At 62.9% G+C, this 17,641-nt stretch overlaps 2 protein-coding genes across 6 annotated transcripts in view; one reads left to right on the top strand and one right to left on the bottom strand.

The window, feature by feature from the left end:
* Positions 1-11,001, top strand: part of MED15 (mediator complex subunit 15) — a 65,089-nt gene extending 54,088 nt beyond the window's left edge. For 4 of the 5 annotated variants that reach the window (XM_069497358.1, XM_069497355.1, XM_069497353.1 and 1 more), the window contains 9 exons: positions 6,239-6,375; positions 6,469-6,596; positions 6,811-6,945; positions 7,022-7,085; positions 8,061-8,127; positions 8,447-8,607; positions 8,693-8,859; positions 9,262-9,360; positions 9,986-11,001. In XM_069497358.1, the coding sequence (XP_069353459.1) occupies positions 6,239-6,375; positions 6,469-6,596; positions 6,811-6,945; positions 7,022-7,085; positions 8,061-8,127; positions 8,447-8,607; positions 8,693-8,859; positions 9,262-9,360; positions 9,986-10,122 (1,095 nt within the window). In that variant the 3' untranslated portion in view covers positions 10,123-11,001. The remainder of the gene's footprint in view (positions 1-6,238; positions 6,376-6,468; positions 6,597-6,810; positions 6,946-7,021; positions 7,086-8,060; positions 8,128-8,446; positions 8,608-8,692; positions 8,860-9,261; positions 9,361-9,985) is intronic. The other variant, XM_069497357.1, reaches the window with a different exon arrangement.
* Positions 11,002-11,760: 759 nt separating this feature from the next.
* On the bottom strand, positions 11,761-16,795 carry LOC138401461 (coiled-coil domain-containing protein 74B-like). The gene is made up of 8 exons (XM_069496907.1): positions 16,537-16,795; positions 15,628-15,672; positions 14,486-14,545; positions 13,549-13,672; positions 12,621-12,810; positions 12,460-12,539; positions 12,326-12,382; positions 11,761-12,152 (listed from the first exon to the last, which is right to left on the bottom strand). The coding sequence occupies exons 1-8, from the start codon at positions 16,793-16,795 to the stop codon at positions 12,014-12,016; spliced, it is 954 nt and encodes a 317-aa protein (XP_069353008.1). The 3' UTR covers positions 11,761-12,013.
* Between the last annotated feature and the right edge of the window lie 846 nt (positions 16,796-17,641).

Here is a 17,641-nt window from a genome sequence, read left to right as displayed (position 1 = left end):
AGCCACGTGTCACTTTTCTTTTCAATGAGGCCAAGGCCAGCTAGCTTGTTTTTCTCAAGGGGGTATGGATAAATATCTTTTTTTGTTTTGTTTTGTTTTGTTTTAAGTTTAAAATAGTTATGCTGCCGGGCACAGTGGCCGATGCCTGTAATCCCAGCACTTTGAGAGGCTGAGGCGGGAGGATCGCTTGAGCCCAGGAGTTCCCAACCAGCCTGGGCAACATAGCAAGACCTCATCTCTACAAAAAATTAAAAAATTATCTGGGCACGGGTGGCACGCATCTGTAGTCCCAGCTACTCAGGAGGCTGAGGCAGGAGGATCCCTTGACCCCAGGAGTTTGAGGCTGCAGTGAGCTATGATGATGCCACTGCACTCCAGCCTGGGCAACAGAGCAAGACCTTGTCTCTGTTAAAAAAAAGTAGTAGTAATAATTATGCTGCTGTCATTTTCGTGGTAAAATAAAACAGAAGCTAAGCAAATAGTTTTCCTTTGTAGGGTTGTGCTAACAGTGTAGCCACTAGCCATGTGTGGTTATCTACATTTAAATTAACTAAAATTAAAAAAAAACCAAAAATCCAGCTGCTTCGTTGCACTAGTTATATTTCAAGCATTCATTTCCCACACGGAAGCTGGTGTGCCGGACAGCACAGATTGCAGGACGTGGCCGTGGTGGCCGGAGGTGGTGTCGGGCCGTGCTGTGCCTGTGTGCTGTGTGGGGTGCAGAGATTACCACACATGCCTTCCCTCTAGGTGGACGTGGACATCTGTGGACGTTATGCTTTCCAGGGATAGGAATTCCCGGCTTTCTGTTATTGTGTGAAATTTGGAATTATCCCATGGTGTATTCATTTATCTAACAAATAGTTATCACATTCTGTGTGCATTCTGTGTGCCAAGTACCATTCTAACATTTACAAAATAAAATGGTGTTAAAGTTCCCTAGTTATGTGGGCTTTCCATTTTAGTGGGTTTGTTGTAAAAACTTCAAATTTACTAAAAGACCTTTAAAGTTCAATTTCTGTCATTGGGGACACGCATCTCTGATCATAGCAGACCAGTTGCTGCCCTTCCCTGAGGCTGTGTGTGCAGGTCGCTGCGTAGCCACACCCTGGCCTGTGTGGTGGCACCTTGGTGCAGCCTGTTCTATGGAGGAGGAAGCGGAGGCCGCGTCAGGACAGCCCCAGTCCGTCAGCGCTGGCCGTGTGCCACGCTGCCACACACTGCTTAGAGAGGGCCGGGCCCTCCTGAGGTTGAGGCATTGCCGCTTGGTGACATACTCAGTGTTTGCCCTCCCTGCATTCCAACCCCCAGGGTCACCCCACATAGGCCATTGACATAGTTTGTCACTCACTAGAACTTGAGTTCTTTGGCATTGACCTCCCTTTTGGTAGTTGTTGGGTTGTGGGAGGAGACAGGGTCTGGAATCTACTGGTAAAAAGCCAGGGTAGACAGAGCCAGGGCGCAGCTCCCGCGGCCCGGAGCTTCGTGGTGCCAGTACCTGCTCCTTGCCCAGGTCCCGTGGTGCCCAGCTCCATGAGGGGACCTGCCTGTTCTTCTCCATAGCCTCTGGCTCTGTGTCCACTGGGTTCAGTCGGGTTGGGCTGTTGTATGTGGGGGAATGCCAACCTAGTAGGTCTTACTGCCTGCAGTACCTGCCAGCCCCCAGAGGCAAGGAAGTTAGGTGGAGGGGAGGGGAGAGAGAGAGAAAAAAGATGAAGCCAAAATAAAATTAGTGCCTGAAATGAACGTCATGGAGAATTCTGGTTCATCCTCACTGCATTGTGCGGGGCGAGTGATGAAGCCGTCTCGGGAAGATGCCAGCTAATTGCTCACAGGTTTACCCGCCAGGTTCCACCCGGTAGCACTGGCAGCGAGGACAGATGCAGCAGCATTTAGGAAATACTGCTCAGAGGATTTCTGCCACAGGATTTCTAGAAAGAGGAAGGCAGGCACAGAACTGGGCAAGACTCTTTAAAGCAGGCTCATTCATGCTGGCTGAGCGGAAGGAGACCGTGAAAAGACTTAGGGAGCAAAGCCCATGGAGAGAAGGCCCGGAGCGGACGTCTCCCCACTGCCGGGCGGTGTCTCTGCAGCTCTGTCTGGTGCCGGCCTTCCCCACGGGAGCCTCCCTCCCCCAGCCCTCCAGGACGGGCCTGGAACACTGGGCTCCCCAGCTTCCTGCACGCCTGGCCATGTGCTGACCCTGGGGACAGAGGCACCCTGGGCCCCACACACCATGGCCATTCATCCGGCCACATGCGCTGCTTCCAGCGATGGTGTGCAGCCGCCTTTGTGTCGGTGTCCTTCTAATCCAGTCCCTTGCAGGAAAAGAGAGGGGGTGAGCTCACGCTGCCTGTCGCTTTTGCTCTTTCCTTGTGACGACAAACTGGGTCTGAGAGAGCAGGCGGAGTAGAAAGTCGGGGGGCGAGTGTCCATGGGCTCTTCCTGAGATAGGCTTTCTTGGTTCTCAGCTTCCCTCCCAGCCCTGTCACTGTCCCAGTGTCCTGTAGACATCTTTGTGTTACGTATGATGGGGACGCCTCGCAGACCCAGTCTGCCACGTCCAAGCAGGATTCTGTGTGGGACCCAGTGCAGGGGTCCAGGGGGTTACCTGGGTCCCTGTCCCAGCACTCCCTCGGTGGGCACACATGGGCGGCACCGTGATGGGACCATGCTCCGCCGCGCTCTGTAGAGTGCCTGCAGGGGCACCCCAAATGTGGCTGGGAGCAAGAGGCGGTTCCTGTGTGCCAGGCCAGGCGTGGGGGGTACCATCAGCCTTGCCCGAGGCTTCTCTGTGGGACGAGCTGCCTCGACCAGCCCTTCTGCCCCTTCCTGCCCTCCCGCCCCCTGCCCTCCCCTCTCTCTGCGTCTGCCTACCTTCTGACGCTGCTGTTCTGGGCGCCATGGGAGGTTCTTTCTGGCCTCAGGGGCCGCCTTGCTAGGCCAGTTCAGTCTTTGGGGGCTGCCTCTATCCCAGGTGTGTCTGAGACAACTTGGGATTTGGGACTTGGACTGCCCATGCTGACACCAAAGGGATGTCCAGGGCCTGGTTTCTTGCACTTGGAAATGAAAGGGCACCCTTGTTTGGTTTTCTTCCTGCTGGAAATCTCTCCCCAGCCTCCTGTCCTCTGAGCTCTGCTGGCCACCGGCTGCCTTGGCCTGGGGCAGCTGAAGAGCTGAGGTAGACCCACATGCTGGGTGGACCCTGAGGGCCCCGTGAGCACAGCCACCGCGGGGGCCACAGCGGGGTGCTGAGCTTCCTAGGGTTCAGAAGGGCAGGCGGGCTGGCCGGGCCTGGCTCTGAGGAGGCCCCCTGTAAGCGGGCTGGTGTGCCCGCCAGGGGGCCAGGCAGCCTCGGCCCTGCCCTGGAGGGAGTGTGAGAGGAAGCTTCCAGGCCATGTCAGGGTGAGAGGGGCAGCATGACACTTGGGAGCCGGGCTCCCAGGTGCACCTAGGACAGCCAGGGCAGGTCACGGTGGGGACTTGCTGTCTAGGAGGGACAGAGAAGACTCGTGGAGAGGAGCGGCACCCAGCGCGCTGCAAGTGTTTCCCACACAGAGGGCCACTGGCGGGAGGGGCCTCCCTGGGACATGCTGAGAGGCTCTGATCCTCCCCAAGAGTGCAGCCCTGTGGGGGGCCTGGGTGCTCTGCCCTGCGGAGGCTTCCCTGGCTGCTCCTTGCCGTGCCCCAGACTGGCTGCCTCGTGCCCCGGGGCAGCTCCCCAGAGAGCAGAGGCTGTGGACAGCGTGTGCCTGTTTCCCTGTGGTCTGGGTGCTGAGGGCCTTTTAACATTTGGCGGGGAGCGTGGACTGTGCAGCAGCCTTCCCCACTGTGGCGGCCTCCACCCAGCCCTGCCACCCTGTGGGTGCCTCGCTGCCCTCAGAGGAGCACTGCGTGCCAGGCTGCGGACAGGAGGGGACTGTCTCCCCGAAAGGGCTCTGCCCAGGCAGAGGCTGAGCACCTCCCGGGGCAGGTGGGGGTGGGGCCCAGGCAGTCAGGGGGAGGCAAGGTGAGGAGTGTTGACCTTCGGGCAGGAAGAGGGTGAGCTGCGAGGCAGCCTCTGGGATGCAGGTGGAGGGCGGCAGCAGATCGGGGTATGAGTTAGGGAAGGGAGAGTGAGGGCGGGGGCTCCTGGGCACGTGGGGACAGGGCTTTTAGGAGGGAACCCACCACAGGGAGGGCCGTTCCCAACAGGGCTGGGCTGGCTGGGCACGGGGTCCCAGGGAGCCTTAGCCTCCCACTCCTTGGCACCGTCTGTGGTTTTCTGTGGGAAACTTTCTGGTCCTGGGATTTAGTTAGTGCCAGGGCTGGTTCTGGAGCATGCTTTCTAGTGTGTAGGACATGCCACCAGCCCTGGCCCCGCGGCACTCACAGTGCGTCCAGCAGCGTGAATGCGCGGATCTGCGTTGGAGAAGCCTGTGCTCTTCTGCAACTCAGCAGTCTGCAAATGCAGTCACAGCAGTCCCCACTTCTGGCCTTGCTGACAGCAGCACAATTCACCTCGCACCATTTGACTCCATGTGGCAGAGACCAGGCCTGGCAGCCAAGGCCTGAGCTCCATGCTCTTGCCCCTCCTCTCCTTGGTGGGAGTGTTTTGGTCACAGTCATGGGAACAGCCCGTGGACATCCCACTGGGCCAGCGGCTTTGGGATAGGGCCTCTGACCCCACTGTGCTAGAAGCGCCATGCTGTGGCTGGCACCCTGTGCCTTGGTGCCCTCGTCCCCCCAGAGCATGCGGCCCTGGGAGCAGCCTGCACCCAGCGTCCCGAGCAGCCCTGTTGGGCACACCCAGTGGGAACAGGCAGAAGAGACATGGCATTTCACTCCAGGAGCTTGGTCTAGGTGGTGCTGAGGGAACGGCCGTGCCCTCCCCTGCGTGGGGTAGGGGCGGAGATGACAAGTGTCCTATCTCCTTGGTGGGATCTGGGCCTGGTCCCCAGTTCAAGGAGCTAAGAAAGCAGCAACCGAGAGCAGTCCTAGCCCAGAGCTCCCAGCCGTGGCGGAGGCGCGTGGGGGGGGCGGCAGGAGCTGTGCCTCCAGACCGGCAGCGGTCAGTCTGCAGAACTGGACAGTCTGGGAGCCGGGAGGGGTGTGGACTGGGCTCCCAGGATGCAGGCTGTGCAGGGGTTCAACTAGGGTGTAGGAGATGCCACTGTGGACCCTTGAGGACCTCCGAAGCTAGCAGGGCCTTCAGGGTGGCCCCAGTTTGGTGAGGGTCCGGGCCTTCACGCTGTCGTCACAGCACTGGGTGAGGAAGTCCTCTCTGCTAGGGATCTTTTTGGGGCACCCTGGGCCAGTAGGCAGCTGTCCTCCCCATCCAGAACTGCCACCTTGTGCTTCTCCCCTGGAAAGTGTGGGTGTTTCACACATCCTTGTCCTTGATCTTTGGGCAATTTGTGCTGGTGTCATCCCTTGGAGTTCACTGTCCCTGGTGTGGACAGTGGTGCGGTTGACCCCATTGCGTCATCCCCTACCTGACAACTGGGGAGCAGAGAGCAGCCCCACTGTGCAGGCAGGGATGGGGCCTCTGCGGATTCAAGGTGCACACACCTGCCTGTGCGTAAAACCAGGCCCTGAGCCCAGCGTCGCTGGCACTGACAAGGGCCGACGCCAGCGCCAGCCGGCGTGTGCATGGTGTGCATGTGGCTCCTTGGGCCACCTTGCTCCAGTTAAGCAGGTCCAGGCAGGTGGGACACAGTGTGAGACCAGCCCTGCAGCTGGTTGGGTGTGGCCAGGCCACCTGAACATGTCTGACATAACAGATGGCCTCGCTGTTGGGCTTGTCCTTGGTGTAGTCAGCCTTGGGGCCTGTGGGGCTGGTAGAAGGGGGAAGACAGTCCCGCCAGTCAGCAGAGCAGGGTCCTTACTGACCCGCAGGGGAGAGCATCACAGGCCAGTCAGGGTGTGGCAGGGCAGGCTGGGCTAGTGCCTGCCGAGGCCTTTGCCTCTCCAGGCTGCCCTCCCACTCCCACACCATGGCCTGTCCCTGCCCAGCAGCCCCTCTCCTCATGCCCCTACGCCACTGGGAGCTAGGGCTGCCCCCTGGCCCTCCTGCCAGCCGCCGGGTCACTGTGTGCTGTGTGTCAGGGGTGGAGGCGTGTGCCTATCCTGGCGGCATCTGGAAGAAGACGGTGTGTGGGGAGGCCAGAGGGAGGAAGGGCCTGCACGTGCGCTGGGCAGGTGGCATGGAGGCGGGCGGGCGTGTGGCAGTGCGCCGGCTGAGCCCCTCCGCTTCCAGGTCGGCCAGAGCAGCCTCCCCATGCTGTCCTCGCCGTCGCCGGGCCAGCAGGTGCAGACCCCGCAGTCGATGCCCCCTCCCCCCCAGCCGTCCCCGCAGCCCGGCCAGCCTGGCTCGCAGCCCAACTCCAACGTCAGGTAGGCCTGGCCGGGGGCGCCCCTCCCCGCCTGGCCCTCAGGGGGGCCTTGCCTGGCCCCCACTCAGACGTGCTTCCTTCCCCTTGGCTGCAGCTCCGGCCCTGCCCCGTCCCCCAGTAGCTTCCTGCCCAGCCCCTCACCGCAGCCCTCCCAGAGTCCAGTGACAGCGCGCACCCCACAGAACTTCAGTGTCCCCTCACCTGGACCTTTAAACACCCCTGGTAAGTCGGGCCTGGGGCGGGAGTGGGCGGGGCCCAAGGCCCAGATCCCCATCATGTGACCCGCACACGGCTGGCTGGCAGGCTGAGGTGCTGAGTGTCGCTCCCACCTTCGCAAGGCCTCAGCCTGCACCAGGCGCTCGGGCTCGGGGGCCCTCAAGCCTGAGGGCCTCGCCTGAGGGTCTGGGGCCGCGGCTTGGCCCACTGTGTCCCGCAGTGAACCCCAGCTCCGTCATGAGCCCGGCCGGTTCCAGCCAGGCCGAGGAGCAGCAGTACCTGGACAAGCTGAAGCAGCTGTCCAAGTACATCGAGCCCCTGCGCCGCATGATCAACAAGATCGACAAGAATGAAGGTGGGGCCCTGGGCTGGGGCAGGGCGGGGGCCGCACGCCCCAGGGCTGCATCTTAGTGTCCCCTTTTCTGTCCCAGACAGAAAAAAGGACCTGAGCAAGATGAAGAGCCTTCTGGACATTCTGACAGACCCCTCTAAGCGGTGAGCTTTGCCCCAGATCCCTGGGGAAAGACAGTGTTGCGCCCACAGAGGGTCCCCAAGGGCGTGGCCGGCCCAGCCGTGATGGGCTCTTGGTGACGATGTGGATTTAGTGAAGGTGCCCAAGCAGCTCCACTGCTGTGTGTGCACTGCGGCTTCCAGCCTGGACTCACCTCGGCCCGCGCCCAGCCTTCGCCTACGCTCGGCCGTTGCGTGGCCCTCGCGCTCCCACCTGCAGCTGCCACAGCCAGGCCTTACCGAGCCAGTGGCCAAGTCCCGGCTGGCAGTAGCCTCACCTTCAGCTGGCCGCGCTGGGCCTGAGTCTGACCTTCCGTCCTGGCCCAGCTTGCGGGCGACTGGGCAGGCGGCCGTGTCTCAGGCACCCCATTTGCAGCTCGCGTGTGCCGGTCGTGGGAGTGAAAGGCGGTGCTGGTGAGAAGCACGCGGAAGGCGGTGTGCCGGCCACGGGTGCCGGCCACGGGCACCGGCACTCAGGCAGCACCTTCGTGCTGCCTCCCTCATCTCACCGCCTGGACTCAGGCTGTGCTCCCCTTCTAGAAGGGTGTCCCTGTTCTGCTTATCTGGGTAGAGTGCCAGTCACTGCCAACTGGGGGTTTGGAAGCCAGACGGCCATCTAGGCCCTCTTGGATTGATTCTTCATTGGGATTTTAGGGCCAAGGAGGGCAGGGACGGGCCTAGAATTCTAGACGGGCCTTCCCAGCCTGGCCGGGACCTGGCCCCTGTCCCTCCCATTGTTCTGCCAGCCAGGAACGGTCAGCTCCTAGGGGTGAGGATCGCCTTTGCCTTAGACTCTGGGTCTGGGGATAGCTGGCTGCCCGGCAAGGGTTCCTGCAGAGGTTTCCGAGGGCTGAGGCCCTGGGGAGGCCAGGTGGGCAGTGGTTGGGATCCGAGCCCAGGAGCCACCAGCTGCCCCAGCCCTCCAACACTAGGGCTAGCCCACGACCCCTCTCCCCGTAGGTGTCCCCTGAAGACCCTGCAGAAATGTGAGATTGCCCTGGAGAAACTGAAGAACGACATGGCAGTGGTGTGTGGAGCGTCGGGCAGCTCTGGGGCGGTCAGGGCTCACACCTGGTACCTGGCAGCACAAGCTAGGGGGGAGCCTTCCTGGCTGGCTGTGCTGTGGGGCTGGGAACCTGGGAGAAACCACCCTCTGCCTGTGGCCCTGGGGGGCAGGGACTTGCGTCCAGGGTCAGCCAGCGCTGTCTGCACAGGGGCGGACGTTGTGGGAAAAGCTTCAGGAATCTGTGAGTGAGGGTGAGGGCCTTGGGGGCAGGAAGGCTCCCGAGAGCAAGTACACCCTGGAGCCCCAGGCTGGCTGCTGACCCCGCCTGTCCCCTCTCCAGCCCACACCCCCACCACCCCCAGTGCCACCGACCAAACAGCAGTACCTGTGCCAGCCACTCCTGGATGCCGTCCTGGCCAACATCCGCTCACCCGTCTTTAACCATTCCCTGTACCGCACGTTTGTGCCGGCCATGACCGCCATCCACGGCCCACCCATCACGTACGTATGGCCGGGGCAGGGCCTTGCGGAGGGCAGTGGCCATGGGCCGCGTGTGGCCGGTGTGGTCACCACGCCGCCTCCTCAGGGCCCCGGTGGTCTGCACCCGGAAGCGCAAGCTTGAGGAGGATGAGCGGCAGAGCATCCCCAACGTGCTCCAGGGGGAGGTAGCCAGGCTGGACCCCAAGTTCCTGGTGAACTTGGACCCTTCTCACTGCAGCAACAACGGCACCGTGCACCTGATATGCAAGCTCGGTGAGTGTCCTGGGAGGGCAGCAGGCCCTGAACTGCAGCTCCGGGGCTCTGCCGCCCAGCCAGAGGGCAGAGCCCCCAGAGCCTGCCTCTGCCCGCATGCCCCAGCAGGCTGCCCGGCTGCCCGGCTGCCCTCACGTCTCCATCCTCACACACACCTGGCCCAGGGTGGCCTGGCCGTGCCCCAGCCCCCAGACCCTGAGCACAGCTGGGAGACAGTGGGCAGGACCTCGGTACCCATCTACACAGGGCACGCCAGGTTCCAATGTTGGAAACCTGGGAGTCGGAGGGACCTACAGGTCTTGCAGCAAGCCTGACCAGAACCTTCCAGGTGTGAGTGTCCTGTTCCGGGGCAGGGCAGGCTGGGGCTTATCTAGGTCAGAGGTACAGCCTTGTGTATTGCAGATGACAAGGACCTCCCGAGTGTGCCACCACTGGAGCTCAGCGTGCCTGCCGACTACCCCGCCCAGAGCCCGCTGTGGATCGACCGGCAGTGGCAGTACGGTGGGTGAACCTGGGGGAGCCCTCTGAGGGCCAGGCAGGAGGGCTTCCCCGAGACCGCCTGGTGCCCCTCCCACTCCCAGCTGAGGCTCCCCTCTCAGCACACGGTGCTCAGTGGTCACCTGGAGGGAGAAGGGTCTCTGCCCCTACATGTCCCTTCACCCCTCCATCCCATGGCCGCTCAACTGTCCAGGGCTGCTGTGTTCAGTGGGTGAGGGGTAAGCGGGCCCGTGGCTCAAGGACGGACCCAGCTGCCCACAGTGGCCACTGTGGTTCTTGGCGGGTGCGGGTGCCGGGGGGCAGACACTGCCAGAACTTGGGCTAATGGGGACCCATCTGGGCGATATGGCTCTATTGGCAGGGGACAGTTCCCCTGAGGCTCAGAGCTGGCACACAGCAGTGCCAGGACTGGGTCCCCAAGGGTGTCACAGAGGGAAAGCCCTGGGCTCTGGCTCCAGTTCCCATTGCAGTTCTTCACTGATGACGGTGGGAAGAGAGCCAGGCCTGCCGGGCGGTGCGCAGGAGGCAGCATCCCGGCACGCCGGCCCACGCCCGAGGCTGCCCTTCCCAGGGAGCTGCGGTGTGGGTGGGTGCGGGCCGGCGCTCACTGCCTGCCGCTCTGTTGCAGACGCCAACCCCTTCCTGCAGTCGGTGCACCGGCGCATGACCGCGAGGCTGCTGCAGCTCCCCGACAAGCACTCGGTCACGGCCCTGCTCAACACCTGGGCCCAGAGCGTCCACCAGGCCTGCCTCTCGGCCGCCTAGCTGGGACTGCAGGGACAGCCAGCAGCCTCGCTGGGCCGTGGACACACCCTTCCTGTTGGACGTTTCTAGGTGTCGGCTTCCTTAGGGAGCCTGGTTTAGATTAGCTTTCTGCTTTTATTTTCTGCCTCGGGGACCTGCCGAACGAAATTCCCACACTGCTCAGACCTGGGACAGGCAGCTGTGGAGCTGGCTGGGGGGCGGTGGCTGTCTTCTTAGAGAAGGTTCTTCACACGACTTTCTCCAGGGAGTCAGACCCTCGGGCTGCTCTCTCGGCCTTTCCGGGCTCTGGGCCCAGGTCCAGGTCCGCTCTCAGCAGCACGAGGGAGAACTCAGGGTCTTGTCAGAGCGTCTTGTGTGTGTGCTAGAACACGCTTCCACTCGTTTCTATAGGAGAACGTGGAGGACACAGGAAACCCTTAGGACACACAGTTCTCTGATTGCGGCTTTGGGTTCAGGCTGCACCGCTTTTGCACGGGGGCTCCTGGTCTGGGGCGTGGGCTGCGTCTCGAAGGGAGGGGCCTGCAGGCGGCTGCCTGTTCCTGGCCACCAGCTTGGCCTTAGACCTCGTGGTGTTCCTGCTCAGCACTGTGGGTAGCCCGGGAGAGGGGCATCAGGACCCCGTCCCTGGCACCCCTGTGCCACTCCTGGCTCCGGGTACCGTGTCCTGCTGTGAAGGATGAAGAGCGATGTCCTCGGGACCCATATCCTCAGAGCTTCCTCGGCTCTGCGCCACTCCAGGGCTGGGCTCCCAGCTGGGACGGGGCCCTGGGGCAGGGCAGCGCCGCCCTGTGTCGCCTGCCTCTGGGCAGCGGCCAGCAGCCCTCTGGTCACCAGAGGCTCCCCTTTTTATGTGCACTACCCCATTGTCTGTGGTTCTTATAATAAATTTATTATTCCTGTGTTGGTCAGGAGTTCAACACTGCGTCCTCTTCTCCATGGATCTGGGGCCTACAGCCCTGTCAGGGATGCTGTCAACTTTGGAGGTGGCAGTATCCAGTCTGGCCCTGGACACCCCAGACCTCTGCTCCCCTTCCCTGACACACTGTCCCATTCCTCAGCCTGGCCCATGCCCCAGGTTCCCGGCACAGTTCCTGCTCCCCAAAGCAGGAAGAGGCCGAGACTAGTGCCAAGGACATGGGGCCCCGGGACTGGAGGACTGTGCTACCCAGGCAAGTGGGCACTGAGTTGGCCACCCCCAGACAGTGGACATAGCTGCTCTGGTGACAGGGTGGGCCGGGTGGACACAGCATTCTGGAGATGACAGTTCTCCCTTTGCCGTGGTGCTCCACGGAGGAAGGCTGGTTCCGCCAGACCCCTCGTCAGCAGTGTTGAGTGTCAGGGCAGGAGAGGACAGCGTCTTGCCCCCAGGAGTGGCCAGTCTGGGCAGGAGACCCAGAGTGACCATGTTCCTAGGAGGCAGCTCCCAGCCCAGCCAGTGGCCCAGGAAAGCCACCCGCCTCCAGGCAGGGCATGTGTGGCTTTGCCAAGGCTTCTCATCCCAGGCGGCTGCTAGGTCCTGGGATGAGCAAGAGCCGCTGCCCGGGCAGCTCCCGTCCAGACTAGCAGGGAGCCAGCGTAAGGACCAAGGGCTGGGAAGCAACACTGGGTAGCCAGTGAGGAAGGAGACACAGCTTGGAGAGAAATAGCTTTATTTTCAGTCTTCAACAGGAGGGTAATGTGCTTTTGAGTAAATGCAGAATAGCAAAATAATAGCAAGAAAATAACAGTTCTTCAGTTTGGAGGTCAAGTACTTTATCTGTCATGAGTTTTGTATATCTTGGAGTTTAGCTTGGCTTAAAAGCATCAGAATCCTCTGGAAGTGCTGTGTGGAGGGGGCTCGTCTCTTCGGCTGCAGGTCCCAGGCCCGGCCAATGGCAGGTGCCAGGCGGGCTCAGAACACCGAGCGGTGCAGGCGCCGGTTCTGCATCACCTGCAGCCTCTTCTGCCGCTCGGCAAAGTTGCTCTTCAGCGTCTGCTTCAGTGCAGGCAGGATAGAGCGCTCTGCCACGGGCGTCGGGCTCAGAACCAGGCTGTGGCAGTAGAGGCAGGGTCACCTCGAGCTGGTTCAGAAGTGGGGACTCGGATGGGGCCCAACCCTGCCCTAACTGGGCCCAGCGAGGCCGTGGCCGGCTCTGCTCTGAGCCCCACTCCCTGCCAGCACTGGGCTGTAGGAGCCACCCCATTCCCCATGCGGGGTACTCACCATTTCTTAGAGAGGTTCTTGCTGGAGACCTTGGGGAGGGGCATGGCCTCCTGGTCCCTGGGTGAAGGAAGGGTCACAGTGAGCCCTGGACAGGCCCTGCTGGGACAGGTGGGGTGGGGTGCTGGGGCACTCACTTGGGAGAAGTCAGCCTGGCCTCCTCAGGGGCAGCCTTGTGCCTCTGGCTCTCCTCCAGGAGGGACTTGAGGTGCTGCAGCTGAAAGGCAGGGGAGGGGAGATGGAGGCGCACCTGCGGAGGTGCCGGGCCTCTCAGGGCCACCTCTGCCCGGGGCCTCACCTCTTGGGCCTGCAGAAGGTTGGCGTTCCACAGCTGGCGGATGACCACCTCGCATTGCTGAAGCGTGGTGGGCTTGCGCAGGCGCGGGGGCAGGCTCATCGAGGGGGGTGCCCCTGCTGCCTGCCTGCCCCTGTGCTGGCTGCCTGCTGCCCAGGTGACCCCTGAGTTAAAGGTGTCCACTTCCTCATTTCTGAAACAGTCATTGCAGCAGCCCAGAGGTGACCTGCCTCGACTGGCCTAATCACCCACCCAGCACCCCTCCCCAGGCCAGTGTGGGGCCGGTGTGGGGAAGAGGGCCGGGCTCCCTTCTCCTGCTGACGAGGGTGCTCTGGGCACTAGGTGGGTGTTGTTGGGGCCAGCTGTGACCTGGGCCCACCCATCCCTTTGTTCCCTCTGAAGGTCCACTGAGGGTCAGATGTGGCTCAGAGGGTGAGCAGCTAGCTGCCAGGCTGCCCTTGGACCTCAAGCATCTCAGGCTGGTCTCGGGGGAATCCTAGGGCTATGCCTGTCCTGCTCCATGTCCTACCCAAAGTGTGCACTCTATGGTGTCCCAGGGCAATTCTCGGAAGCTCGGGGGTCACCAGCGCCTGGCCTGGCTGTCTTGCTGGACCAGTGCCTTCCAAAGGCAGGTGCAGCTGGGAGCTGCAGGCCCAGGAGCCTGACTCACTGTTTTCTTGGTGAAAAAGATTACTTTTTGTTTCTTTTCTCTGAGAAAGTGGTTTAGGGGCTCAGGTCAGCACACTTCTAGGGGAGGGGAGGAAGACAGTGCCCACCAGATGGGTGGAGCCTGGCAGTCGCAGCTTTCACGAGCCTCAGTCACGTCGGTCACGTCGGAAACAGGCCCGTGGAGCAAAGGGCAAAGCAGCTGGCAAGACGCCAGGGCGGGACTGGAATGCAGGCCTGGCTTCAGGGTGCGCGTGAGCCTTACCTGGCCTGCCTCTGCGCCCCAGGAGCTCTGTCCGGCTTGCCTCCGGGCTCCTCCTCCAGGTCTGCCTTGGAGTCTTGCTTCTTGAAGGAACTGGGCAGAGGCCTGACCTTGCCTTGAGAGTTGGCTGCAGGTCAGACCCAACGGGGCCAGTCACCACAGACATCAGAAGTGCTGTCCAAGTCCCCAAGTCCCCAGGACTGGCTGTGTGGCCCAAGCAACCCCTTCCCTGGGCTTGCGAGGGTGCGGCCCGGGGTGGCGCCTGCTGCATGCTCAGTCGGTGGTGGAAGCCGACGCCCATTGTGGGTACAATGAACCTGCGTGAGAGGCCTGGGACCCGGCCTGCCCTGGTTCACTCTCCAAGGACCAGGCCCATCGCCCACCGGGCCCTGCACAGGGAAGGTGGGGCCGCCACTGGTGAGGATGCTGGGCTTCTTGGGGAAGGCAGGGTGGGGAGAAGAGGCTCAAGCTTGCTCTGCAAAAGATGCCACAAGCCCAGGGCCACGTGGGCAGGGCCATGCTGCCTGTATCCTGCCTGCTTGGGGGCAGCTGGCACACATCCTTCTCCCTAGGAGACCACCCTGGAGGCTCAGTGGGCACTCAGCGCCCCCCCGCCGCCTGACTGCCTGCTGCCCTGCCCCAGGGAGGGTCTGCCCCGGGCCTTGCTACCCCACATTGACAGCCAGCCCTGTCCTGCTTTCATAGCCTCACCTTAGGGCCTCCCTCCTGCCCGCCCACAGCCCTGTCCCAGCCCACCCAGCCCTGCCCCGGCATCAGCTTGCAGGCACCTGGGCATCCCTTGCCTCCCTTCAGCCACCCCTTCACCCTTTGACCCCACAGAACCCACCTGTCGGTCTGCCCAGCAGCAGCTTTTAGCCCCCTGGTCAGCACCCTTGGCCACCCAGGCCTGGGACCCCAGCAGGGGAGGATGCCCGCTCACCTGACACTGTCGAGTTCGACATGGACTTGGCGGAGTGGAAGCTGGAAGTGGAGAGGCTGCCTGTGGGGGAGCACGCGGGCCAGCTGGCGGCTCTGCAGGGCCCGGGCACTGGTGCAGAGCCCCCCTCAGCCCGGCAGGGCTGTGTCCTCCCTGCTCTACCCCACACACTGTTGAGGCAGCCCCAGACTCCGAGAACAGAGGCCACCAGAAAGGTAGTTTCCTGAGGGGCCACTCAGAAAGCAGGGGGCTTGGGACCAGTGTAGCAGCAGGTCCTGAATGAGCGTGACTTTTTCCGGTGTCCCAACAGGGTCCCCAGGCACTGCAGGGCTGGGACCACTAACTTGGGACACTCTTTGCTCAGAACAGCTCACTGAGCTGCCACACCCACTGGAGAAGGGTCCTCCCCCCCCATTCTCTGCGTGTACCCCAGGAAGAGAGCTCTGAGCACCACCCAGGCCGGCCCTGTTCGCCAGTCAGGACCCTGGAAGTCAGACCTAGGCCCAGAGGTGATGCCCAAGAACCCAACCGGTGTCCCTGGGCTGGGCAGGGAGCCACCGTCATCAGGATGAGGAAGTGCCTTGGACAAGTGGCTGCAGGTCTCGGAGTCTCTGCTTCCTTCCCCACCCCAGCCCGTGGTTGCTGAGGAGGTGGCAGGAAACGATCTATCGATCTATGGATCTATAGGTAGGAGTATGCCCAGAGCAACCTGGCTCGGGGTGTAAGGACTCAGAGGCACAGGGCTGGGGCACCTGGAGCCACTGTAGCAGCTGTCGAGTGAGAGCACCCAGCAGGGGAGTGAGACCCAGGAGGGCAGGGGCTGTTCCAGGAGCTCTGTTCAGATGCGGGGCGGGGGGCGGGGTCTGGCAGCGCCCCCGCCCCCCCAGGTGCTCTGCTCCGCCCCCTCCTCCCAGCCGCACAGGTCTCAGGCCTTGAGCTCACTGAGTGCAGCACCTGCTGTGCTTGGGTGCATAAAGTTACCCAGCCATGGCTGGGGGACAACAGCATCTGTCCAGGTCCCGCAAACCCATCCCCGCTGGGTTGGCACGGGGCGCCAGTGCAGCCGGGTGGGCACGGACAGTGTGGGGGGTTGCTGCTCTGCATGGGGGGACTTCCCAGGGGGCGCCGAAGGGCCTCCGGCTCACCTTTCTTCTGTGGCCTCTGATTCATTATGAGCTTGTAGTGGAGATCTGAAAGCAAAGCACATGCTGTCCTTGTCACTTTCAAAGCAAAGCCATAGCCACTCAGAGAGGCTTGGTCCATGTCCCCGCCCCTTGAGTCCTGCTTGCTTTCTCCAGCGCGCCTTAGCCTTGGGCCCCCAGGACAGGAACACGGCTGGCGGCTTCCCCTCGAAGCACTCGGCCTGTCCTCCCCTGCCCCACGGCTGAGACTACAGGGCGCCCCCAGGCCTGGCTCCAGGGGTGCAGAGGTGAGTTGGGAGGGCCACAGGAGCAAATGCAGTCAGTGTACTAATCAAGTGGCGTCTGGGGGACCCGGCTGGCCAACTCCAGCCTGGGCCCGGGCAGGGGTCCCCGCATAGCGGATGCCCAGTGAAGGGATACTGGCACTCAGGTGAGGCAGCACTAGAGGGGGCGGGGAGAAACTGAGGCAGCAGCCACAGCGCCGGCGGAGGAGCTCTAGCTGAAGCTGAGGCCGGAGTGAGGCGCGGTCACATCGCGGCAGGTTTCGGGGGGCCCAGGGGTGAGGAGCGAGGGGCGTAAGCGAGGGAGGCCCGGCGGTGTGGACACAGGGCGCAGGGGCCGGGCCACTGTCCGCTCGTGTCTATGGGAGGAACTCTCCGAGCCGCGCCCTCGCCGGTTCTCGGGTCCCTCTTACTTCTCTAAGTTTCTTAATAACGGGTGGGCCTGACCCTGCCGAGAGAGGGCTGGCGGCCGAACGTCCCAAGGGACACTGCCCAGCGGGACGGGCGACAGGGAGGGCAGCGCCCGCGACCACCCGGTCTCCGTGCCGGGCGGGAGAGCAGTGCGGCAGGCTCGGCGCGGGGCTTGCCGCCCGCGTCCTCCGGCCGGCGCGGTCCGGGCGCCCCGACTCACCCTTGTTCTCCCGCTTCAGGTACTCGATCTCCTCGTGGAGCTTGACCAGCGTCTCCGAGTGCTGCTGCTGCAGGAACTGCAGGCTCTTCTCCAGGTCCACGATCCGCTTCTGCGCGTCGCTGTGTCCCGGCTGCGCGGGGTGCGGCCCCGGCAGCGCGAGGCCCGTGGGCTGGCGCTGGCGCGGGCGCGACGCGCCTCGGGAGCCCGGGGTCGTCGAGCTGGGGGGCCTTACCCCGGCTGCCACTGCCGCCCCGCTCATGTCGCCGCCGCCGCTGCACGCCCGCTCGGTGGCCGGGCCGCCCCGGCCTGGCGCCGCGTCGCCATGGAAACGGGCGCGACCTATGGGCGGGGGTTGGAGCCTAGGCGCGCAAGGGGCCGTGCGGGGCTGGAAGCAGGGGCGGGGCCTGGGAGCGAGGGGTGGGGCTGGAGGCAGGGGCGGGGCCTGGGCGCGCGGGGGTGGGGCTGGAGTCAGGGGCGGGGCCTGGGCGCGAGGGGTGGGGCTGGATGCAGGGGCGGGGCCTGGGAGCGAGGGGTGGGGCTGGATGCAGGGGCGGGGCCTGGGCGCGCGGGGGTGGGGCTGGAGGCAGGGGCGGGGCCTGGGAGCGAGGGGTGGGGCTAGAGGCAGGGGCGGGGCCTGGGCGCGCGGGGGTGGGGTCTGCGGCCGCCCTGCACCTGCGACGCTCCAAAGGCACCCTCTGACCATAACGTCAAAGAACTGTCTGCCTTTACAGCGGGTCTTAATATTTCCTTCTCTTTGCTTGTTTTCGTTTTAATAGTTCACTCTTTGGATAGGTGATACAGTTACAGGTTCAAAAATCAAAAGGTTCCAATAATTGCAGAATCATCGTGCATTGTGAAATGTGGACAAAATAGAAAGGGGGGACCATGTGTCTGAAGGCACGGGAGAGGGACGAAAAGCAGGAGGGGAGGGGGTTCTTGGAAGAAAAGCTATTTCCCCCCAAGGGCTCTCTCTCCAGCCAGCCAGGTCTCAGACGGAAAGACATAGGTTATCAGCTCCAGGAGGAGGAGTCGGGTTAGCGCTTCAGCTGGGAATACAGGGCGAGATGCAGGGAGTCTGGAGCCACAGTCGGGGAGGAGCCTGAAG

The sequence above is a fragment of the Eulemur rufifrons genome, chromosome 21, assembly GCF_041146395.1.
Source record: "Eulemur rufifrons isolate Redbay chromosome 21, OSU_ERuf_1, whole genome shotgun sequence".
Lineage (NCBI taxonomy): Eukaryota > Metazoa > Chordata > Mammalia > Primates > Lemuridae > Eulemur > Eulemur rufifrons.
This window is presented reverse-complemented; position numbering and strand designations above follow the sequence as displayed.

Excerpts from the sequence above, each read along its gene's own strand:
- LOC138401461 (XM_069496907.1), bottom strand. The coding sequence starts at position 16,795 with ATGAGCGGGGCGGCAGTGGCAGCCGGGGTAAGGCCCCCCAGCTCGACG. Across the intron at positions 14,546-15,627 it reads TCAGAGGCCACAGAAGAAAG|GCAGCCTCTCCACTTCCAGC; the intron begins GTGAGCCGGAGG and ends GCTCCCCCACAG. Across the intron at positions 12,153-12,325 it reads AAGAACCTCTCTAAGAAATG|CCTGGTTCTGAGCCCGACGC; the intron begins GTGAGTACCCCG and ends CTACTGCCACAG.